Source organism: Kogia breviceps, chromosome 3 (genome assembly GCF_026419965.1).
Source record: "Kogia breviceps isolate mKogBre1 chromosome 3, mKogBre1 haplotype 1, whole genome shotgun sequence".
Classification (NCBI taxonomy): Eukaryota; Metazoa; Chordata; class Mammalia; order Artiodactyla; family Physeteridae; genus Kogia; species Kogia breviceps.
Genome location: NC_081312.1, coordinates 172402329 through 172428322, shown reverse-complemented (window position 1 = coordinate 172428322; position 25994 = coordinate 172402329). Strand labels below are relative to the sequence as shown.

The following is a 25994-nucleotide window of genomic DNA, read 5'->3' as shown; positions in this document are numbered from 1 at the left end:
GCTTTTAGATTTCAGTCTTCACAATAATGCTAAATGAATAAGGATGAGACATTACTGAAAAAACTAACCTTGAATATAAACTACTTTCAGATTTATACAGACATTTGTAAAATATTGACATCCTCACTGCACTATCCTTTTCAGTACTGGAAAGTCAAACAGAACTGGAGCTTGAGGCAGCCTCTAAAGCCAATAAACTCTGAACAAACTAACCACTTGCATCCAGTTAGTAAAAGCCAGGAAAATAAGATATTTTCTAGAAGAGAGTATTTCCAATATACACTGGTATTTTATAAGTAGATTAAATATCATCTTCTTAGCAATATGGCTTATTTTCTTATTTGCATTGTCATTAACTATTAGCTCAATTTAAGTGGAGTAGCAGTTACTAGTTGATCCTTTGTTTTCTTATTTGTATTCATATACTAAATGAAATGATAATGAGGTGGGAATCAAATAATAGATAAAAATAAATGTAATTTCATATTACATGTCTTTCCCTCATTTGGTTTGGTTTTTTTGTTTTTTGTGTTTGTTTTTTAGTTTTTAGTAGTAGTGTATAAAGGTTCAGGATTTTAAAGCCAAAAGATGTGTTGGTGCTCTAGTTTAAGTTCCTCAGTATGGGAAAAATAGTAGGAAGGCCATGAACGATAGTAATTGTCTAAGGTAAAACAGGTCACGGCCAAATTAAGATTCAAACCTACTTCTTTAGATAGCCAGCACAATATTCTACTGGATACAAGTCATCATCCTGTATCTTGAAGTGACTTTACCCTGACAAAATATAAAAGATCCTTTAGAAGGGAACTAGATATGAAATGTTTTGGATCCAAAGCCATAGATGAAAAGTTAGGCTCATTAAGTTGGTCTTCAAAGATAAATCTCAGTGGAATTCATCTATTCTAGGTATAATACCAGTACATTTTTTCTACTGGTATTGTTTTACATAGTTAAGAATTAAATGAGTGTTAGTCAGAGACAATTCCATTTATAATTTGTCCTAGGATATTACAGCAAAAATATTTTTTTAAAAATAAAGCTTTTATTGTTTTAAAATTTTCTTTGCCTTGCGACTCCCCATAACTCTTCAGAGAATAATGTTTACAGCACTGCCTATATCACTCACTGTTTCCATAGGAAAATAATTATTTTCTCTTTATGCTATAGGTAATGAAAGTTAATTTATGCTTAATCAAAATGACTACAGCTACAGAAGTAGTATCCATTTTAAAAATGATTTTTAACAATGAAATTTCAATTTATTATCATTCCTCTAATGAATATAGAATAAAATTATACCTTTAAGCATACTACCAAAGAACCTAAAAGCAAAACTTTGTATTTAATCGTGTTATTCAATAGATTATAGATATATTATTTCAAATTTTAAGGAATTAAATAACACTAACAATACAAAATATGCAGTATATTCCCATATAAAAGGGCTTATTAATTCTAAAAGAGGTCTCAGATGGGCTTCAATAAGAAAGATGGGTTTAAATATGAAGAATGAAACATGTTCAAAATTAAGAAAAATGCCTTGAACTTAACAAGGGTAGCAGTTACATTTTAGTTATAACAAAAGGTTTGTTAAAATTTAGTTTCTTTATCTTCAAATTAAAAACAAAATGTAGAATAATCTCCCGAAAGTAACATGGGTGGATCCCCTGCTTTCCACCACTTATTAGAAACTTCGCTAGGCAATTAAGGGATTGATTGGGGAGGGTGAAAGCTGAACTATTTCATTGTTAAATTAATTACCTGCTAATACGACTTCTAAAGAACAGGTATAATACAAAATTGAGAACTTATCTCAAAATATGAATAAAGGCACTAATCACAAATTTACATTTTTCATCAGACAATATCTTATAGTTGGTTGATTTTCAATAAATGTCAGAATCAATGCTTTAGTGTTAGATACATGCTTGAGTCAAAACATTCTCTTGGAGTAAAGGGTAATCAGTTTTCATATTACTGTAAGAGGAAATATCTAATGAGAACCTATAAAATACTTTTTAAAAGTCTTACATGAATTTTCTAATTGAACTTTTCCCAATCGTTGGCACAGAACCTAGTTGGATGTTGATTTCGTCTTCAACACACAGCTAACATAAATTATTTCTAATCTGAAAACAAACTTTTTCAAAAAGGATTTAGAAAATAAAATAAATTGTATTTTAAAAATCAAATTGAAAACTTGAGTTTATACTAGTAGTTTGACAAAATACAATCAACTATTAACACTTTCAATATAATGCTGATGTGGTAATATAAAAAAATAACCATATAATTTGACAGAAGAAAATGGAGCCCGCCAATCTTATTAGATACAAGAAAGATTTCATAATAACAACAAATATAGGAATATTAAATATGATTTTTCTCAGGACAGAATTCAGAGAATTATCCTCAGTATTTATGGCTAAACTATACAACCAAGATAGAAATTCTGGCAAAGTGTGCTATCATAATTTCTCCTGCCCCAGCACCATACACACCACAAAGCATCCATATTGATTAATGTCTGCTTTTCTCTCATGTTCTTGATTATGCATTATATTAAAAACAAAATTTATCCTCTACCTGGTATAGAATCACTAAGAAAAACGTTCAGAACAAGGTTAATGAACAACTGCTTCCCAAAGCCCAGAAAGCTCTCCTCTGGTCATTTCCAGTTCCAGGGTGTGCTACCACTAAACAGAAATCAGAAAAATGCTACCACATTCAACTAAATTAATTAGACTAAATATAATAAATCAAGTATAACTGAAAACAGCAAAATTTAAACCAACTTACGATAAAAAATATTAAAATTAAAGTATCACTTTTGAACAGGTACTGATGTTCTTATGAACACTGAATCCTATTTTGACCCAGATGAAAGAAAAATACTGTAAAAATAAAGATTATTCTCTATGTATGTGTTTCATCCCTTTCATAATAGCAAACTCACACATTTGAAATAAAGAGGATCAAAATTACAATTCCTGTCCTCCCTTTTAAGGTATGCACTATTTAGACTATTGTTCATATTAGACGACTGCCTTGAAAATGTTTTAATGCTATCCAATAAGTATATTTTTGCTAGATTATGAGTTTTTAACTATTTAAAAAAATTTTAAGTTGTTAGTGTATTAAACTTGAGTCTCATAGTAATATTCTAAAAGCCATGATTAAATTCAGCAGTTTCCTATTATCCAGTGAAAGATTTTAGAACATGAGGCATAATTATACAAATGTAAGTTGTTTCAAGCCTATTACACTACAACCTCAAACAAATTCAAGGAAAGCCATATGGTTTTTTTAAGTAATATACTGCTGGTGGTAGAAATGCTGTAATAGACACAATTTCAAAGTCTAAGAAATAAAATGAACTGTTTGTATTCCTGCTTTAGCTATTGCCCAGAGCAGATGTGGTGCCCCTTGCAAATGGAACAGTTGAAATTTTTGCTGATAATAAAGTTGTTTGTAATTGATATAGTAAAATATATTCCAAGTATCTTGTTTTAATTTTGGTGCTGGTATGCTTTAGTAACTTCCAATTGTTATATATGCATTGAATAATGTGACATTCTTAAAAATACCAGATTTATTCAAAATATTTACTATCAAAGTTGGGCTTTGAAATAAATATTTTATTTTGATTGGTTTTTAACCAAAACTAATCCTGTGCTGCAGGCAGAAAAATGAACTTAATTCTTTTAGATAAATAGCCTACTTAATTTCCACGCTAATAGAAACTTAAAATTATTCCATGACTTGCAATAATGTGGGGGAAATTAACCCATTTAAAGGCAGTTCTCATGATGTTTCATCCTCCCCCTTACATATATATCTTCTAGGCATATTTCTTTCTCATTTACAATAAGTTCTGTCCAAAAGATAAGTAGTTTACAGAGGGAGCAAATATTTAGTGCTGGGTAAGTTTGCAAACAGCACCTGACAATTTCTACTACTACTCTGTCAAGCCAGTAATTATCTGGTGGGGGGAGGGGGCAGTCAAGAAATGAAAGAAACTGGTCATTAAAGTTATTACAATACTTCAGAAAACATTAAACATATGATAAACATTTCTTACAAGGCAGTCGTTGAATAATTAGAATAAGCAGTCAGAAGAATTCTGTTGCTGAAAATAGTTATACGTTATGTTCATCCAACTGAAGATTAGTGCATTAAAAAAAAAGTTAAGAAAAAATCTTTTATGTTCCAGTTCAGCTGCACTTGATTCAAGTGTTGCTCATAGAGGTTTGTGTTGTTATAAATTAAACATGCTGCTGCCTTAGCAGCCAAAGGTACTAGGAAAAATGTTCATGTCACAGAATAAATAGAGAGTCTCTTTCGAGCAAAAAGTTATCTCACACCAATCCGGGAGGTCATCCACTCTAGACCTTGGCATAACCTGAAACAAAAGACAAAAGTATTTTCAAAATGAAAAACTTTATACTTAAAAATTGAAAGTATACTTATTATTTTTAAGTCTTACGCAAAAGTCGGTACTACAATAATTATTTATACATTTAACTGCCAACATTCAGGTAACACTATAATAAGTAGACTTTTTTTTTTTTTTTGGTGGTACGCGGGCCTCTCACTGTTGTGGCCTCTCCCGTTGCGGAGCACAGGCTCCGGACGCGCAGGCTCAGCGGCCATGGCTCACGGGCCCAGACGCTCCGCAGCATGTGGGATCTTCCCGGACCAGGGCACGAACCCGTGTCCCCTGCATCGGCAGGCGGACTCTCAACCACTGCACCACCAGGGAAGCCCAATAAGTAGACTTTTTAAGTGTAAGATTATATAAACAAAATGATACTAATCCGTTGAGAATTGTGGGAAACTGCTTTAGTCTCATCTTGAAGATACAGCTTTGTGAGTTTTTGCCATCAAGACTATAACTATCCCACCCCCGAATTAAGATTAACTAAACTGGGGGCATGGGGTTCGGGGGTCTCTGCTCCCACTGGCGAGGTGTGCCTGGAATGGCGGATGTTGCACTGCGTGCTTGGTGGCTTGGTGAATGGATGTGGGAGAAAATTGTGGCCGCGTGGCTGAATGACCAGCCGGAGGTCTCCCACGCTGCAGCCACCTTGCCCAGATCAGGCCTCTGCTGATCCTGATGTGATGCCGCCTCCCTAGTCCTCCTCCTTGGAAACGTGTGCAAAGAGCTACAGCCATTCCATGGCCAGAAGATGGAGGCACCAAGATTTGGACATAGTATACATTTTTACACTGACACTTCTCTGACCTGATTCCCCAGTTTTTAAAATTTTAATTTTACTGAAGTATAGTTGATTTACAATGTTGTGTTACTTTCTTCCGTACAGCAAAGTGATCCAGATATATACATATATATAAATTTTTTCATATTATTTTCCACCATGGTCTGTCACAGAATATTGAATATATAATAGTTCCCTGTGCTATACAGTAGGACCTTGTCGTTTATCCATCCTATATATATTAGTTTGCCTCTGCTAATCCCAAACTCTCATTCCCTCCCTCCCCCCAACCTTGGCAGCCACAAGTCTGTTCTCTATATCTGTGAGTCTATTTTTGTTTTGTAGATATGTTGATTTGTATTGTATTTTAGATTCCACATATTAGTGATATCATATGATATTTGTCTTTCTCTGTCTGACTTACTTCTCTTAGTATGATAATCTCTAGGTCCATCCATGTTGCTACAAAGGGCATTATTTCATTCTTTTTAATGGCTGAGTACTATTCCATTCTTTTTAATGGCTGAGTACTATATACCACATCTTCTTTGTCCATGCATCTGTCGATGGACATTTAGGTACTTTCCATGTCTTGGCTATTGTAATGTTTCCCTTTTTTGAACCATCAGACTGTGAATTCATCAGACTGTGAATACAGATGAGATCTTATTCATTTTGATGATCCCAGAACCCAGCGCTAGCACTATTTATCTTTAAGATTTATTAATAAATAAATGCTTATTTATGAAAAAGAAAAGATTAACTAAACTGAAACCACTATAGAAAGATGGCAGGAATTTCACCCTACTCTCCTAAATGCTAAAGAATGGAGTGCTTATGGCCTAGTCTTAAAAGTACAGGTCTAAAAAGTCATCATACAGCTATTATATTACAAGCTATTTCTAGTATGAGAAATAATGAGAAGTTCAGTTTGATTTGAAGATAAATAAGTTCCTAGAAATAAACTGGGTAAACCATATATAACACACTGGGTTCTCCTTGGCCTACTATGTCCAAACTCAAATTCTTAGGAAAGGAGGAATACATTAGAATGGCGTTTATCTTAAATGTTTGTTGTTTAGAAGCATGCCTCCCAAAATGACTCCTGAGATGCACTCTTGTGGAAAGCTGGGAGTTTAGGCTTAATTAAGCCCTTGCAGAAAACATGAAATTTTTTTGAAGCCTCCTCTTTCATTCAGGTGACATTACAGTTTTTTCCCAGTTAGTGAATGATAAAAGCAAGAAATGAACAACAACTGAAAATCTAGATTGTGGAAACTTAATTGAAAAGTTTGTTCTTGCCCTTTTTTGGTGAAATATTCCATTTACACTAAACGTTACAAAAAATTTGTAACTTTGTTAAATTGTAATTTAACAATAGTAATTGACTAAAATTATTCCAACCTTGTAAGCCTGAGACACAATATAAAAACTACCTTTAAGAACAAAAATGGAACAGGATTCAAAGAAGAAAGCAAGTTGGCCGAAAAAAGTTGCAAGAAATTTGAAAGAAGTCATACCTGCACTCACACTGATGAGTACTTACCCTTCTCCTGTTAAAGCACAGCAGGACTGAATGTGCCATGGATGATCCTTAATTGAACTGAGGGTGAGGTATTTAGAGATTTCAGCTGCTGTCATACACCCTTTCATATCCTGTTTATTGGCAAAGATAAGGACTGCAGCTTTCCGTAAATCCTGCAATCAACATGAAATATTTCTAATGTGAAATATCACAATTCAAATTAAAGTAATGAAGCAGGATAAAATATGCCCTACTGAACAATTATAATGAAATCTCTCTACTTTAAAATAACCAGGCACTACTATGTAATATAAAAATATTGTTGAAATAAAAATAAATCACCTCAAATAACCATGATTTAATGATTTATTCTAACAAAGATTAATATAAACTAGATATTAAAAATTATTTTTCTACTATTGGGCCAAATGGGTCAAACTAAAAGTAAAATAAACCTGAATCTGAAATAATAACTTAAAACTATACGAGCAATATTCTAATAGGCAAATATAGTATACACTGCCAAATACTACAGAATTTCTCCAAAATTTAAAGGAGCGTACTGAAGGTAAGGGTTGGGCAATACTTACTACTTAAAGTCTTCGTACAACCTAAGCTCAATGATTAATGTTCACTGCAGAATTGTTTATACTATCAAAACATTAGAAGTAACGTAAATGTTCATTAATAGAAGAACAGATCAAGTGTGGTATCTCTTTACAGTGAAATACTATGTAGTTGTTAAACGGAATGAACTAAAGTTGTATGTACTACCATGGATAAATCACAGTGTTGTGCAAAAACCCTCCAAAACCAAGTTACAAAAAGATTACACACACACACACACACACACACACACACACTACCATCATATAAAGTTTTATGAACATGAAATATAATATTCTGTAGAACTGACAAGTACATAAAAATGTAGTAAAAACATAAAAATATGCACAGGAATAATAATCACTACTTTTAGGATAGTGGAATTCTTTTAGTATTCTCTGAGAGACAAGGGAAGGAAATCAGATTGAAGAGGTCTCATAAGATAATTAATATCTTATGTTGACTAGTGGGTACATGAATGTGTTTTATTAGCTAAGTCTTTCGTATATATGAACTATTTAGAATTAAGTGATCCCAAATTATTCACTAAAGAATTTTCAGTTATTATAAACTGTAGGGAGGAAAAAAACCCTTAAATTTTCCTTTCTCTTGCCTCAATTTATCAGACTTTTAAAGGCATGACTAAGTAGTTTTAACTTAGAAAAATATTTTCAGTAATGGTATTAGCCTCCAAATTAATGTGTTGAGTTTTCTTAAGTTTGAAAAAGTATTAAAAATTTTTGACTTCATGACTGTCATCAATTTGATATATAAAACTTTGTTAATGATGAAATAATCAACAGCAGAGGACATTAATCTTTGTGAAAAAGCTAAACCAGTGTACAGATACCTTACTCCATTTGTTTTACGTTTGCTTTTCAAAATTTACCTCGTGAGCCAACATTCTATATAATTCTTCTTTCGTAATAGCTAGTCGTTCCCTGTCAATGCTGTCAACCACAAGAATGATGAACTAGAAGACAAGTAAAAAGAAAGAAAATTAAATGGGATGCTGAAGTTTTCTGCAAAACTACTCTAAGTGCTAGAAGTACTTTCTATTATGACAACATCATCACTATAAAATGGTCCACTGCTTTTTCATCATAACGAGTTTATATTATACTGAATCACATCAAGCAGTAAAATCCAAATGTTAATAAAAATAACTCACAACTTCAACAAATAAAAACCATGCTGGAAAAGGTGATGTTTGAATATACAATACAATAGGTAGTAAGATTTATTTTTAAATGCAGGTAAAAAAAAGTAATTTTTAAAAAGAAAGTCACAGTAATTTATTCTTTCACTAAAATTTCAAAGTACTCTGTAGTCATTCAAGAAAACAATAATTATTTAAGACAGTCTCCTGCCTATTAGAAAGAAGTTAGTTTCAAACAAAAAGAGAAACACATTTTTGAAACAACTAAGGAATAAGACATTTTTACATAAAATATCAACAAAAAGGCAAGAAAAATGTGCTAAATAGAAATATATATATACTTGGGTGTTAGTAATACTCTAAAGATGCAGGTGAAATTAAAGAAGAGCGCAAAGAGAACAGGAGAAAGCTATTGGTAATGGTGTAAATGAAAAAAGAGGGCTTCCCTGGTGGCGCAGTGGTTGAGAGCCCGCCTGCCGATGCAGGGGACGCGGGTTCGTGCCCTGGTCCGGGAAGATCCCACATGCCGCGGAGCGGCTGGGCCCGTGAGCCATGGCCGCTGAGCCTGCGCGTCCGGAGCCTGTGCCCCGCAACGGGAGAGGCCACAACAGTGAGAGGCCCACGTACCGCAAAAAAAAAAAAAAAAAAAAAGGTGTGTTACACATTCAAAATAAAGCATCTTTGATAAGAAAAATAAGAAGATACAGTGAGAAAAGGCCCCTAAATTGAACATTTTATGCACAAGAAAAAGTTAAGAAATGAGATTAAATGGTTTTGAGGGTTATAGGAGTGAGTAAAATAAACAGACAGGAAGGGTAGAATCAGATTGTTCAAATGACTTTACAATTAGGGAAAGAGACAACTAGAGTAACCTGAATATAAACAAACAAGGGCTTAGAAAGATAAAAGGAAAGAAAATAGAGGGGATAAATATAAGAAACATGGCAAAGTCAGAAGAGACAAAATATGGGGAAGTAACTCTGTAAGTTAATGAGAGGAAGGTGTCAGAAATTAAGTCAACAACTGTAACTTGCTGTATTAAAAGGGAGACATTTCAGCTTTTGGATGATGCCTCCATGCAAAGAATTTAAGAAGCAAGATAAGTAGGGTGAACAAAGTGGTCGGAGAAACACCACATAGATAAGATCCCTACCTGGAATCTAAGACTGCAAATGCTATGTGCCATGCTGGTGTTGCTACATGAAAGGTTAAAGGATCTTTGTAGTAATTTTGATATTCTTGTAGAAATAGTTTACAAGAACATTTCATATAAATGGCATCACTAACAATGTATGTCTTTCTGGACCCATGTGAAATCTAGAGTGTTGACAATTTCAAAAAACTACAACTTAGTAATGCTATCAATATACAGGGATCAGTTAGAACCAACTTTGACCTATTCACCAAAGATAACTGCTCTTTTCACACTTGGGGTTAATTCTGAGCTCTGAAAAAATAACAACAGTTATGCTAAAATGTTGTTCTTCCCTCACTCTCTAACACACTTTAGTTTCAGAACGTTATTTTACTGTAGAAATATATATTAAACTAACCTATAACCATAAATATTAGCTTGGCAACCTATCCTTCCTCGCAAATAGAAAATTAAGTGCTGCCACAGCTGCTGATTATCTATGATATGCCATCTGGTTTGACCAGTCATACACTGCACTGGAATATATACATACATACACATAGGCTATTACAATATAAATCTAGAGGAATACATGTTTTTTATTTTAAAAGGCAACTTATTCACCAAAAATTCCTTGCATCAACACTTCCACCTCCTCTGCAATCCCCCTCAAAAAAAAAAAAAAAAAAAACCCTCAATTTTTAAGAGGTTTCATTATAGAAAAAGTAATTGGTTTGGTACCTCTTTGTAAAGAAAAATTATAGATGCAATTGTGCATTAGTATTCCTGAAGATAAACCTCTCTCAATAGCACTGCATGGTTTAAAAAAAAAAAAATCTGAGAAGAAATAAAAACAGATATAGTAGATATTCCAGATTTGTTCCCCGGGTTGACTCCAATGATGAAAATAAGTGACAGAGAATGCTAGGGGGATGGATTGCAAATCACGTGCTTTTTAATTATAATCTCACCAAAAATTTGAATGTGCAATTCATGTTATTTGAAAATCTATATTAAATTATGCTGAAAATATTTTATTCCTCCTCTAACTAACTAGGGCCTCTTATAAAGTTGGGAAAGGTTATGTAATTTATCTTAGTGTCTGCTTTCTCCAACAATGGAGATATTATAGTATTGCCCTGAGGATGAATTGAGAGAGCCTGCAAACAGTAAGCACTCCACTAATAAGAGCTCCCATTACTCTTCTGACTTGCCTTTTTTCTTTTATTTGAAAACCTCAAATTCCTTACAAAAAAACAATCTTATTAAAAGGGAACTGTCACTATGCCTTATGTACAGCCTGCCTATCTTCTGGGTTTACCTCTTAGTTCTCTTCATTCAAATTTGGAAGTAACTTTAGTATACCTCTGTGTTTGAGTAGTACGTGTTCCAGGATGATCGCAGTGACTCTTGACCACCAATATCCCACATAAGAAAATGAGTGTTCTTCACAACTATTTCTTCAACATTGCTTCCTATGGTTGGAGATGTATGAACCACTTCATTCATTAGGCTGTTAAAAGACAGACACCATAAAAACTCTTTTGTAAATCTTGAGAAACTGAAGCAAGTTTTATCTCTGTATTTTTATACGAATCAACCTTCCTTACCTGCACCAATGACGGTAATCACTAGCAACAAAACTAGAACCTTGGAGAACATTTGTGCAAACAAATACCTAGACAAAGAACAACTCCTGAAGAAAGACAGTTTTTTTGTTCTTTTAATGGAATAAACTACAGTCTTGATCTGGATAGAAGGGAACTGTGTGGTGTGAGTTTGCATTTTCGTGGCCAAAATGCCAATAACCCCATGCCCTGTTATCGGTTAGAGCAGAACCAACCCCCCATCCTGAAAGAGCAAGTTTCCAGGTGACTGTGTCATCAACACTTGCAAAGTAGTAACCACTGAATCGTAGGCTACCATTTTAAAGACTGTCTATGTGAGAAAAGACATTTAGCTCAACCATAAAAATCAGTGCATGCCTATTAACCAAAACTACAGTCTATGGGCAAATGAAAATTTATTTAGAACACTGATGCTCATATCACATGTATTATCATAATCATTGGTTTAGCTACATTAATTAATTCAACAAATACATATTTGCCTATAACATGTCAGTACTATGTTGGAAGAAGCCTGCAACCCTCCCTTGGGTTTAATATATGTATTTTTGAAGCTATGTGCAAAATTATTTCAACAATGATGACAGGTTTCTGAAATGTTTATTTCTAATGTCCAAAGGCTGTGTCATATTAAATTACACAATGGCCAAATGAATGAATGTTTTAAAGAAAAACAAGTAGTTATTCAACTCTGAAACAACAAGCCTTAAGTTCATGGCTTTTTTTTTTTTTTTTTTTAACATCTTTATTGGAGTATAATTGCTTTACAATGGTGTGTTAGTTACTGCTTTACAACAAAGTGAATCAGTTATATACATATACATATGTTCCCATACCTCCTCCCTCCCACCCCTCTAGGTGGTCACAAACCACCCAGCTGATCTCCCAGTGCTATCCGGCTGCTTCCCACTAGCTATCCATTAAGCCCTGCTTAAGTGAAGTATTTCTGGAGAGCTGTCAGCTGATGTACTTAAGATGAGGTGGGAAGAGATAAAAAGCACACAATGGAGCACTGTATTTTATAACTATTTGTTAAATGCCTGGGACACAGATCCATTTCCACTGTTTAACAAGGATCATTTCATTGGCACTGAAAGGATAATGGGAGGTTGTCTGACAAGTGGCTGTTAAAAAATTTCCTTAAAGTATTAATGTATTTCTCTGAAAGTCTCAAGCCTCTCACAGTTACAAGCTACCAAAGCAATATTTTCAGGGGTGATCTTCATTTCTTTTGATTTGACAAGTCTGGGTATGTTAAAGAATTCCAAAACTATTAGTCAGGAGAGTAGCAATAGCTTCCTAGATCGATATCAGTCTATTAACATGGACTTCAGAGGGGGAAGAACTAAGCGAAATGTACTTTATTCCTTCCTTCCAGCACTAGAATGTGTGCTTCATTTATTTTTAGTTTAATATTAATTCTTTCTTTCAAGACTGGAAAAAGATGAGTGTTTTTGACTGTAGCAAACATACAGCAGTTTACCTTACTCACTTTTTAATAAATTTTGTGTTTGGTAAAATAAAACCCAAAACCATGTGTTTAAGTTTTCCCATTATATTATAATGGTATCTCATTCTTATTAATGATACAAAATTAGCTCCAATAACAAAAATAATAAAAACTGTTTAAATAAACACCCATACTTACAATTGATAAAGAATGGTGGTTTTCCCTGCGTTATCCAGTCCCACTATAATTACTTTGTGTTCTACAAAAAGAAAGCAAACCATAAGCATTTAACACTGCTGCATACTTCAATTGCATGCTTTCAACAATGATTATTAGTTAGCTCTCTAATGAGACTCATTCACTGGATATTTATTTCTGGAATAAGATACCAGAAATAAAGAGAATTTCATGATGTCAAGGCTACTTGCCTTAAGTGAGGCAATCTATTATGACGTTCTTTATCTATCTCTTATAAAAGAATGAGGGAGATGGTTAAGAGGGAGGCACAAGAGAACTTTGTCACTTTTGCTGAATTTGGGGGGAAAAACCCAAATACTAAACTTGACGAGACATTATGACTTAAAATGTAAGTTTAAAAAAAAAAGTGTTTTACACGCCCGCTTGCCCTCTCTACCAATCACATTAGCTTTTCATCAAGTTGTTTTTACAGCCAGATGTTTTCCTACCTAAATGTACCAAGATTTTTTCTTTTCACTTAAAAATACAATTGAAAACATAAAACTAAAGAGTTTTCCCTGTCAATATTAAGACACATAATTTCAAACAGTTTTCATTCCTTCCATTAATTTACAGATAAATAAGCAATTACTTAGTCTTCAAGGCTTTTTCGATCTGGATTTTATAACTTTTGAGCAGATACTGTTTCCACTCTTTGTATACAACAAAAACCTCTTCAGTTCCCTCCTCTGGTGCCATGGCCTAAAAGTATCATTTCTTTCATAAGGATTTCTAAGGCCCATCTAATTATTCTGTTACTTGGTAGATATTTTGAAACATCCTTAGAACTCAGAGATCATCTTTTCTAGATTTTAACCTATACAGAATATATTGAAGATTCCTCTTCCCCAGGACAGAATGCTTAAAAAGTTACTAGTGAAACTCAGCAGGGTATGCAAGGAAGTCACCATAAGAACTTCTGCACGTAATCAACTGATTTGTAGTGAATTTGACACATTTCATACCAGATCCCTGCTGCTCTTGTTAACCTCCGATGAATATCAAAATTCTGATTATACATCTAATCAAGTATCAGCTGATATTCCTAAAGTATCAGTATTGCATCAGTCAAAAAGAAGAGCCAGGGCTTCCCTGGTGGCGCAGTGGTTGAGAGTCCGCCTGCCGATGCAGGGGACGCGGGTTTGTGCCCCGGTCCGGGAGGATCCCACATGCCGCGGAGCGGCTGGTCCCATGAGCCACGGCCGCTGGGCCTGTGGGTCCGGAGCCTGTGCTCCGCAACAGGAGAGGCCACAACAGTGAGAGGCCCGCGTACCGCACCAAAAATTAAAAATTAAAAAAAAAAAAAAGAGGAGCCATAGTTCACAGACAAGTTCTTATATGACAAACCATCTTTCTATCTTCTCATGACCTGCATGCTGTAGGCACTGTCTATATTAATGCAGGACATGGTCTTAATGACATGGTCTTCTGGAAGGGCTATTTTCACTGTGGCAGGAGCTACTTTGTATAAAAAAGAAAACTTGTTTGCTTGTTATAACTCACTATCATTCTCTCTTTCTGACTTTTGATTTGTATCCCCTAATTTCTAATGGAGCCAATCGAAGTGTTGCCCTGTTTCTGTCCCTTACAGTGTAAGAATGAGAGCACTCTTACCAGTGGAGGAACAAACATTTGAAATTTTGGTGAAATTTTGGTGACAGCTGGAAACTCCACCTACCCAGGATCTGGAGACCACGTGGTCCCAGCGGCTTGGGAAGGAAGTCACTAGTATAAAGGTAATCTCAACCTGGGTGCAGATACTCCTGCTGGGAGGAGGGAATGGAAAGATAGTACCAGATAGTACCATCATTGTTAACTCAAGTGAACACCAGGGCCATTTTCAAACATGCCTGCCCCTGGCTTCACATTTGTATTATAATGATGATCACAGTACTGAAGGCCTGTGATGGTAAAACTCATAAACAATGCATCATTTTGAAAGACTGGTCTCAGTTTAAACTAAGTCAGGAATGACAAACCCTGAATGTAGATAATGAATTTCATTAAAGTTTCAAATGTTCGATTAACTTAAGTTTTTTAAGGTGACTTTTCCTCTTTATTGATAGGCAAGTCTAGGAATTAAGACAAAACACAAAATTTCAACTCTGTCTTATGATGAAGGTATGTATATCTATCCTTCAGATAAACTGAGACCTATCTTTTGATGTTAAAATTGAGTTTATATAAAAAAGTAACAGTAAAGGAACAGCTAAGTGCTTAAAAGCATGAAATAACCAGCTTATTTTAAATCTTTTCTTTGAAAAACGTCTTTAACATTATCTATACAATAAGAGTAAAATCAAGTTCAAAGAGCATTTACTAAAAAACCAAGTACAAAATAAAAGCTGTTTGTACTCTATGCACAACTGTAATTCTTCCTTCTTTTTTCAAATGCCTCTGTTGTACTTAGCTGCTACTTGAGTATGTCAGTGACCAAAGACTTCATTCAGTTCACAAATGTTAGTAAAATTTTTACCTATTCAAGGAACAATGAGAAAAATATGGAAAGTGACACATATTCTCCTTTTATTGAAAATAAAATTAATATGTTGCTTTAAATGTCCCCAAGTGGTGTCTAGATTAATCAAGTATAAAGTTTCTTGAAGGTATTATTGAATCACAGTGCTCTATCAAATGTTCACATCAATACATATCAAAAGCATAACTACGATCACACAGTAGTGCATATTACTTGATGTTAAAAGGGGGCCCTCATGCTTGAAAAACATGACACAGGGGTGCTTGTTCTGTACTGCTGTCTTTCTGGTTGGGCATAATCAACAGGCCATATACAAATCTTATTTTATGTACTGAAACACAAAAGATCAACTAAGCTATGTAACTGTCAACAGTGATTTCCTATAGAGTAGCTTTGATAAAAACAATTTCTTTTGCCTGTCGTAATTAACTAAAGCAGATGTGGAAAGATGGTTGTATTATGTATTTATCTAATAGGTTAAAAAAAACTTTCAAAATATATCAGTTATGGTTCAAGTCAGTCTCAAATTAAGGTGAGAAAGGCTTTATGCCAAAGGTCAGATTGTGAATGGCTGCCACTGAGAAGAACATGAAACGTTTTAACATCATTTTTATTTAAAGAGCAGGAAGCAGAGATTTCCATTTCACTAAAATTGAAATTTCTAAAGTTATGAGGAGAAAATTATACAATTGTATACTTTTACAACTTCAACTGCTCCTCAATATGTATATCTAAGCCATATATTCTTAACTTCCAACTCTTCAAATTACTCGCCATGAAAACAAAATATTTAGTTGATAGATTGAAACAGTTATTTCTCAGTTAACCTTAAAGAGGGAAAACTATAACATGGATAATACTAAATTCTTTATTTAGAATGGACTTCACAAATGTAATTATAGAAAATTTACTTTTTCCCAATGTTTTCCAATAGCATTATTTTTAAAAATATGATGTTAGAGTAATAGGCTGACCATGCTTAGGGGTAGGAATGTGTGTGTTGGGGACGGGGTATGTACAATTTAAGATGATTTGTGGATAGCTAAATAATTTGGGGTTAAGCATTACCATAACAATCAGAATTATAAGGAATCCAAATGTTTTAAAAGTGTGTCTGCACACCACGAGATGGGCACTTTGGGCATCTTATTTCACAAAAATCTCTTCCAGGAGACCAAGCTGCACCGCTCCTCATAACAAAGGTGTGAGAGGAGTATTTCCAGTGTTACTAATGATGCATCTCCAGAGCCCAACACAAAGCAAGTTTATTTACATCAAATGAAGGAAAAGGTCCCATCACACAGCTTTTGTTTAATTTTGACCAAGTCTTTACACATAAGTTTCTCTATTGGCTTGGCTTTGGTGTTTATTCTCTTGGATTTCCTTAAAAGCTGGCTTTACTTTTCTTTCTTTCTTCTTTTTTTTTTTTTTAAGGGAAGGCATAAAGACATGCCTTTACAGGATGAAGCTTCAAAGCAAATTAGTAAGCTCACTTGCTTGTAGACAAATACAGGTGAAATGGCTAACAAGAAAAATGATGAAAAAAGAACTTCAAAAAAAATAAGTAGAAGAAAAAAACAAGAAAAAAAAGTTTCTCCCTTTACCCAATTAAAATTTTTTTTTTAATAAACTCAGTTTGTAGTTTTAGTACAGATACCAAACAAATAGAATTTTTAAGTTTTAGTACAGAATACCAATGAAAACAGACTAACATGAGAAAAGCATTAGAGAAGCACTAAATATTGGCAGTGTTAATAAACTGTGAATAATATGTTAACATTTATCATGTTAAAATTGGATATTGTTAAAATGTATGACAAAATGACTAACTTTTAATTTTGAGATATAAGATAGCCACCCAAATGTCATGAAATAGTGATTGCTACCTTCTAGATACATAATACCTGCACTAAAATTGTTATATAATGAGAACAAGCCCTATGTGAACACAGAGTATGTAAACAACTATATAACGAAACAAATAAAAATGCCCTATGCCAAATCTGGTGACTTAAAATTTGAAATATTGCATTTACAGAAAATAAGTTTGCATTCTTGCAACAGGTAGGTAGTAAAATGTCAGAGGATACGATGTCACAATCTGAGCCCTGAAGCCCTGGACAGCAAGGAGGAGCAGTCTGCCTCTTGGAGAGAACAAAAAGAAAGAAAAAAGAGCTATAAAAAACTCTGTCTTATAGTATACTAATTATAGGATCATAAAATATCATAGCTTAGAAGAGGCTGCAGAATGTGAGATCTACTCCTTGTCTCCCACTTCTTCATCAACAAATGTGTTACCTATATGGCAACTTTGAGGAACCCAGGTCTCCAAAAATGCACAAAACTACTGACCTGGGCCACCTTGCATATTTTACAGATAAAGAAATTACAGGCCTATGAAGTTAAAAAGAAAAAATCAACCCAAGATGCTATTTTCAGCAAAAATACACTTCAGGAATAAAGGGAAAAAAAGACTTTTTCAGATAAAAGAAAACTAAGAGAATTCATTTACCTGCAAAACCACACTACAAAAATGGTAGAGTTCTTCACCTTGAAAGGAAATCCACAAGATGGAAATTCAAAACATGAAAAATAGTAATGTGGGTAAATATAAGAGAAAATTTTACCCTCTCTTAAAACTTTAAAGAACATGTGATTGTCTATGGCAAAAAATTATAACACTGTATTGTGCAGTTTATAACATATGTAGATACAATACAAATAACATGTAAGCTGTATGGTTATAAATGACAAGGGAGGAGAGTATGCAATTACATATACAGTTTCAAGGTTCTTACACTTTACAAGTGTTACATTATTAACTCTGAGTAGACTGCAAAAAGGTAAGAAAGCATGTTGCAATCCCTAGAAGAACCATAAAAATAATGTGAAAAGGAATTGCTTAAAAAGTCAATATAATTTATTTATTAATTCTTAAATTAATTTAAATTTAAATTTAAATTTAATTCTTAAAAAAATTAAGTCAACCCAAAAGAAAGTGGGAAAGGAAGAATAGAGTAATAACAAAACAAACACAGATGGAACAAACAGAAAACAAATGATAAAACAGTATACCTTAACATTTCACCATGCCATAAATCTAAGCACACTAATAAAGTGGATAAACATTCCAATTAAAAGGGAGAGAATTTCACACTAGACAAAATAAACAAGATCCCAACATATGCTCTCTATAAGAGATACACATAAAGATATAAAATATCTAAACAAAATTAACAACCACCTTAACCTAATAAACATTTATAGAACACTGCAGACAAATGCAGAATGCACATTCTTTTCAAGCGCAAATGGTATATGCAACAAAACAGACCATTTAGATGAACTATAGAAAATCTCAATAAATTTGGGGGGAAAAATAGAGGAAAGCTTACAGAGCATGTTTCTGACCACAATGGAATTAAATTTGGAACCAAAAATAATCTATCAAGAAAAACAAATATGTGGAAACTATAACAACACTCATAAATAAGCCATAGTTCAAAGGAGAAATTAAAAAGAAAAAATTTAAAAAATGTTTCCAACTGAATGAAATATATTAAAATCTATGGAATAAAGGAAGGCAGTGCTTAAGAAGAACATTTACAGCTGTTTATATATGAAAGGAAAAAGAAACAAAAACAATGATGTTTATATATGAAAGGAAAAAGAAAGAAAAACAATGACACCCAGCTAACCCTTAAGAAGGTGGGGGGAGGGGAGTAAAGCAAACTTAAAGTAAGCAGATGGAAGGAAATAAACAACAAGAATTAGTAAATTAGAAGACAGAGAAACAATAGAGAAAATTAAAATCTTTTCTTTGAAAAGATTTAACAAAACAAAGATGGGACTGACACCACCTTTAAAATTTACCATGAAGTCACTGCAAGAGAAGAGAAAGTCTAGAGATAAGAATCATCTGAGTTTCAACAAAGACTCCAAAGTAATTCACTGGTAAAGAAAAGTCTTCAGTAAATTATACTGGGACAAGCAGATACCCATGTAAAAAAATAATGAAGCCCAACCCCGATTCACATCATAACCTCAAAATAATTTGAGATGGCTCACAGACCTAAGCATAAAAGCTAAAGCTTCTCGATGAAAGACACAGGACACAGAAAGTAACAGCCATTAAAAAAAATAATAATATATAGAGAAATTAAGACTTCACCAAAACTAAAAACTTCCACTCAGCAAAAATCGCCATTAATAAAATGAATAGGGAAGCCACAGGCTGGGGGTGGGGATGGGGGTATATTCACAAAACATATCTGACAAAAGACTCAATTCCGGGATACAGAAATAATTATAAAGAATAACTGTTTTGACCCCCCCCCCCGCAAAAAAAACTGGCAAAGGATTTGAACATTTTGCAAAGGAAGATATACAAATGGCCAATTAGCACATGAAGAAGTGTTTAACACCCAAAAATCATCACAGAAATGCAAATTAAAACCAAAATGAGATAATAACAGTACACATCCAACAGAATAGCTAAAAGTAAATTACTGGCAACAAAGCCTCACATGTTGCTGGTGAAAGTATAAAAATGGTATAACCACTTTAGAAAACAATCTAACAGTTTCACAATATTATAACTCATCATGATGCAAATGAATAGACAACTGTGGTGTATTCATGCATGGAATTACTTATAACAGATCTATGGGGAAAGCTTCCAGTGTGAAGGGCTAATATAAAAATAAATAGAAACAGAAAGAAAAAACTAAGACACTTAGAAGACATAGCATTATGAAGCAACGCCACAAGAATAAAAAAATTTAGCAAATAAAATGTTTTTATAAATTAGATTTATGATAGCTGAAAATAGTCAATAGGATTGGAAGACAAAGGAAATATCCCAGAACTCAAAAAAAAGAGCCAGAAAAATGGAAAAGGATAATTGATAATCAATTTAGTGCCATATGACCAATAACATTTCCAGAAAAGTAGAGGAAGAAATCCTAAATTTAAGAAAAGAAGGAAGGGAGGGAGGGAGGGAGGGAGGTTGGGAGGGATGAAGGAAGGAAAGAATTCCTACAATGGAAAAAGGTGCAACTTTGTGTTGAAAAGGTCCAGTGAATGAAGACACAACAAGGCACACCTCTTTCAAATTTAAAAATACCAGGAATTAATGGAAAATTCTAATATCTACTACAAAGAGAGGGAAAAATCAGAAAAGAATGATACTGGTCTTAACAACAACACTGGAAGCTGGTGGACAATGACAGTACCTTCAAAATTCTGAAAGAAACGTTTTCAACTTAACTATATCCAGCCCAATTATAAATGAAAAGTGAGGACAGACCAATATATCTTCAGATATTTGGAATCACAAAAAAAATGACCACTCTGGGCAACTCTGCAGGAAATTTCTGAAGGATGTACTTCATCAAAGAGTAAAGCAAGAAAAACGTTAAGTTCCAATAAAACAGAAAAGCAAAGGAAATTCCTAGAATGATAGCAAAGACAAGTCCAGAACAGCTGTATGGCAGGCACAGAGGAAAAACAGGTCCAATTTGGAGCAGGATGGAATACTGAGGGGGCGGGTAGGCAGGATAAATCATCTGATAGGTGTGATGTGTGTAAACTGTACAGAGAGCTTTTGGATGGCACGAAATGACTTAGCCAAATGTACAAAGAAAACTAAGGCAATGAGATATGATTATTTACTCTAGGGGGGAAAAAGCTGTAGAAAAAAGGGAAACATAATTACAGCACATTGTGGCTCAGTAGTAACAAAACTTTATAGTCACAAAAATGAAAAGATAGAGTGTGGATTAAGCCAAAATACTATACTGGGATAAATACAATGTTATATGTTGATTATATCTCAAGTCTTAAAAAAAAATTACAATGTTTAAAATTTCCACATATGTATATTATCCAGAAATGTGGAAGTATATGCTGGGAAAAAAGTTAGGAGATTAAAGAGATCTAACGAACACACATCATTTTCAGACTTTAGCATTATATAACTTTTTAAAAAGAATATGTATGTGTTACTTCGATATAAAATTTTTATGTTTGAAAAACAAAACAAAAAATTGAACAAAAGCTTTTGTATTGAGGATACAACAGCGAATAAGACAAAGTTCATGCCTCAAGGAGTTTATTTCTATTGAAACAGACAACAAGTAAATAAATAAACTTATCATATGATTACAGGTAGTGATAAACGTTACTCAGAAAAACAAAGGGTTAAGACATAGAAACTGAATGTTGGCGAGGTAAGAGTAGTCAGGGAAGGAGAGCGCTCTCTGAGGAGTGACATTTGATCAGAAGTCTGAACCATTTGAAGGTATGAATAAAGCGGGTTCTGGAAAACAGGGAGCAGACGGTGGTAAATTTAAGTTTGTTGTGTTTGAAACTAGCAAAAAGAACAGAATTAAGAGCAGAATACTAACAGGAGACATCAGATGTAAGCCATCAGAAGTGAAGAACAATAACGATGACATACAAATTGGATATCAGTGCTCAAAATGATACCATGAAATTCACCAATGAGAAAGAAATGATGAGATAATGAAATTAAGTTAAAATGTCATTGTTTTTGGTTCTGAAAATGAACTACAATTAAAATCATATTCCATTCATTCTTAATTCTGGAAAAAACAAGAAATAACGGACAGAAAAAAACCAAGGTCTATGAAAGTTTAAAAAGAAGTTTAAAAAAAAGGAACGGTCAACTTCTGAGGTGAATCTAAAGATAGATATACACGTATGTATTTTATATAGGCATAACCTCATTTTATTGCACTTCGTAGATATTTCGTTTTTTACAAATTGAAGGTTTGTGGCAACCCTGCGCTATCAGATGACAGCAATTTTTAGCAATAAAGTATTTTTACATTAAGATATGTACTGTTTTTTAGACATAATGCTACTGCACATTTAATAGACTGCAGTATAGCCTAAACATAACGTTTATATGCACTGGGAAACCAAAAGAAATTGTGTGACTTGCTTTATTGCAATATTCGCTTTATTTTGGTAGTCTGGAACCGAACCCACAGTATCTCTGAGGTATGCCTGTACAACACACATAAACACAAAGATATATACAATAATGTCTGCAAAGATAATCAGATTTGAAATTATTTCCTTCAATTGATAAGTGCATTGAAGTAATCAGTCTTCTAGCTTACACTCAAGCAATACAAAATCACAGAGACTAAGAACGTAGTTTGTAACAGCTTTATTTAGACGATACATGCTTTTAGTATACTTATTCCCAGAAAGGTATCAAATTTATGAAAAGATGCTTGGTGCTCTAAAATACTACAGGGAAAAAATGTTGGAAGAAAGATAAGGGAAAGGAGTATTTCAGGTAATATAAGCTGTCGTCAACTCTGCCTGTACATTTGAGTCATCTTGGCATTGATGCCCAGGGCGCTCCACCCCATTCTGATTTAACTGATCTGAGGTGGGGCATTGGGCATACTATGTGACCAAGACTGAGTGATGTGAGTATCACTGGATTAGATGTGTCACAGCGGTAAAAAATGGAAAATGCTGAGATTGTCATGTGATACATATAGAAAGTAAAAATACAGGACTAAAGTATCAATCTGACCACGTTATTCCCCTGCTTTAAAAACAACATACATGACCAAACTCTAATGGCTCGGCTCCCATGGCTTGCAGTTCAACGTCTTAGTCTACACGCAAGGCCCTCTGTGATCTGGTTCTCCTAGCTACCTCTCCAACCTCATCTCCTCTAACTCCCCCACAGGCAAACTAAAATATAGCCAAACTCAACTATTTTAGCTTCCCTCAATGCACCAAACTATTTCATTCCTCTCCCATTTGCGTATTAGTCCTTCTGCCTAAAATAACATAGTATGCCTTGTAAACACCTACTTATTGCTCAAGTCCAAGTATACCTTTTTTTGTAAAGTCTTCCAGGAACCACCTGTGAAAAAATTAATCACTTCCTTCTTGTTGACCATCACCATGCTTTTATACATACCTGTGAAATAATTTACCATGCCGCATCTTTTTTTCCCCAATCTGTCTCATTTACTGATTCTTGAGTACTTTGAGAGAAAGTAACTATGTAACTTTTCTGTATTTTAACCTTTGTGTCACCTAGGCCTAACTGATGACTGGGTTATGGCCTGTGACTAAATGTTAGTTGCATGAATAAATGGGAGTAAAATGACAGAATAACCATTATGTAGTTCTAAATTTTCAACAAGGAAGTTAAAGGGACAGAAAAATTCTAAACAGTAATGGGGATTTAAGAGGACTAAACAATTATGTGACTACAAAAGTAGCCCATGAATGTCTTTCATCGTCTGCTGAATTTTCCCTCTACATCCTTCATTCCCTTCAAGTCTGATTAAGAAAGTCTAAAAAAAAACAAAAAGATAAACAACAGTAATAAAACAGAGAGGAGAGAAAAGGGAATAGGACAAGTTACACAGGGAGAACCAACGACTTTGGTAAAGTTTTATTTCTTAAACTATGGGAAAAGATAAGCAGTTGATTATTAATCTTTATACTTTTAAACGTCTTAAAAAGCTGCTTTACATAGTAAATTCATGTAACAAGGATTAGAAAATATAAACTACTGAAAATATATTTAATTTATGGATAATATCTATATGGAGTTAAACTCTGGCCACTTTGAAATCACTTGATAAGTGCTATCTGCAGTAATTTCGTTTATACACACACGTATATGTGTATACGTGTATATGCGTATGCATATATCTATCTTTATTAACTTGTAACCTTGAAAAAGGCTATTTTATTATTCTTATCAACCTACAGAACAAGTGACTAAAACCATTTCATTCCGTTCATTACTTCTTAAATCCAGAGAAAAAATACCGCATTAGCAGTAACAAATTGGTATCATCATAAAACACTGGCTTTTATTACGCCCGGGTATTAAATGCAAAATGAAACTATTTTTGAGTTTTAAAACTGGTTTCAGTTACTGAGGAAACACTCCGTTAAAAGAATGCCTAAAACTTTACCTATTCCCGGCCCTTTTTGTCTGGGTATTTTCTCTCTTCAAAAGCCATCACATCTCATTCACTCTGACTCAGAACAGGTTTTACAACTTCTTGGCCCTTTGGACTTGCAACTTTTAGACGTCTCAGAACCAGTTATAGACTAATTACGGATACGCAATATCCTACATAGAACCAAAAGCATTTCGTTTTCCAACATCGAAGAAAGGAATAAAGGGTTTAGGACGAAGATTTCCAGAAACCGGTGTATCTCAATAGGACAACTCATTACCGAGTCCTGGAGAGCAGGCGAAATCAGAGAGAACGTGAAGGCGCACTGGCTTAAAGAGCAGGGCGCAAAACAAAGCAGCAGTAGTAATTAAAAAAAAAAAAAGTTGATTGCTTTCTGGGTGGACACTTATCCTAGGGCAAGACTTAGGATGCTAATAGCGAACGAAAAGGCCCTCCAAGTGCCTCCGGGTATCATTAGGTGCTTTCCGCTTTCCTTCGCTAAAATCCCCGAATTCTTGGTTTGGATTCAGGGACACCAAATGCCCCCTCTCCTGACATTCCATTTCTCCCAACCAACACGTTGCACCTTCTTCCAGCCTAAAATAGTGAGTTTCTACCCACCTCCTCGACTAAGTCACTTCTCTGAGTCTCAAAACGTTTATGTCCACCTAGAAACCTGTCTCCCCTCGGGTGTCGCCTTCGGCGACTAGACCCTCTGCCTCGGATTCGAGCCGTTGCGCAGCTCCATCCTTCTCACCTTGGTTACAGAAGAGGCTCCACAGTTTAGCGAAGATCAGCCCCATCATGAGCACCTGGGCGGGCCACGGGGTTCCCTCAGCAGCAGGTGCCGCTGCGCCGGGCCCCCCAACGCGGCGCTGGCCGTGGGGAACCAAGGAGAAGCCGACTGGGACCACGCGGCGACAGCACTGGTTGGCGGAGAAGCCGCGATCGGCCGCTCAGCTACCCGTCAGAAAACGCCGTGCCGAGTCCCTGCCCGAGAGTCCTTTGTTCGAGTCCACTGAGCCCAACGCCGACCCGTAGTCCCTTCGGTCTGAACCCACCTACCCACCAGAGCCTCAACGAGCCCCAAGCCCCGCCTCCGCTCCGCCTCCCCTCCCTATCCCAGGACCACCCATCTCCGGAAGGACGGGACCGGAAGTCGGCGCGCTTACGTCAGCCCACTCCTTCGAAGTGGCGTTAACTCAGCTTTACTTCCGGTGGGCGGGCTCCGAGCTGCTAGAGGGGTGGAAGGTGGGTGTGTGAGTGGGAGTAGCGGAGTTTCCCTGGGTGAGCATTTCTTTCCTCGTCCTCCTGTTTAGAAGCTGTGACTGGTTCCCTTTCTTGAGTTTCTGCTGTCTAGCAGGTGCATTCTTGGCCCCTAAACCTGGAGACAGACTGCAGTTACTCTGAGTAGCCGCCGTTTGCTGCACAGAAGTGGGGGGTGTTTTTTCTCTACTGTCACCCAGTTCAGGCTGGCGAGCAGGCTTGGGGTTCTGCTGTGATTCTTAGTTCTGGATAGGATTGATTGCGAGACGATCCATGGAATGCCAGTAGCCACAGAGTTCAGCTATGTGATTAACT

The 25994-nt window shown here is 34.9% G+C and overlaps 1 protein-coding gene across 1 annotated transcript; it reads right to left on the bottom strand.

Moving 5' to 3' along the window:
* Positions 1–548: 548 nt before the first annotated feature.
* Positions 549–25544, bottom strand: ARL5B (ADP ribosylation factor like GTPase 5B). Its single transcript, XM_059059261.2, has 6 exons — positions 25171–25544; positions 12921–12981; positions 11010–11157; positions 8240–8323; positions 6766–6917; positions 549–4402 (listed from the first exon to the last, which is right to left on the bottom strand). Exons 1-6 carry the CDS (start codon positions 25217–25219, stop codon positions 4354–4356), a joined length of 543 nt encoding a protein of 180 aa, XP_058915244.1. The 5' UTR covers positions 25220–25544; the 3' UTR covers positions 549–4353.
* Positions 25545–25994: the final 450 nt, after the last annotated feature.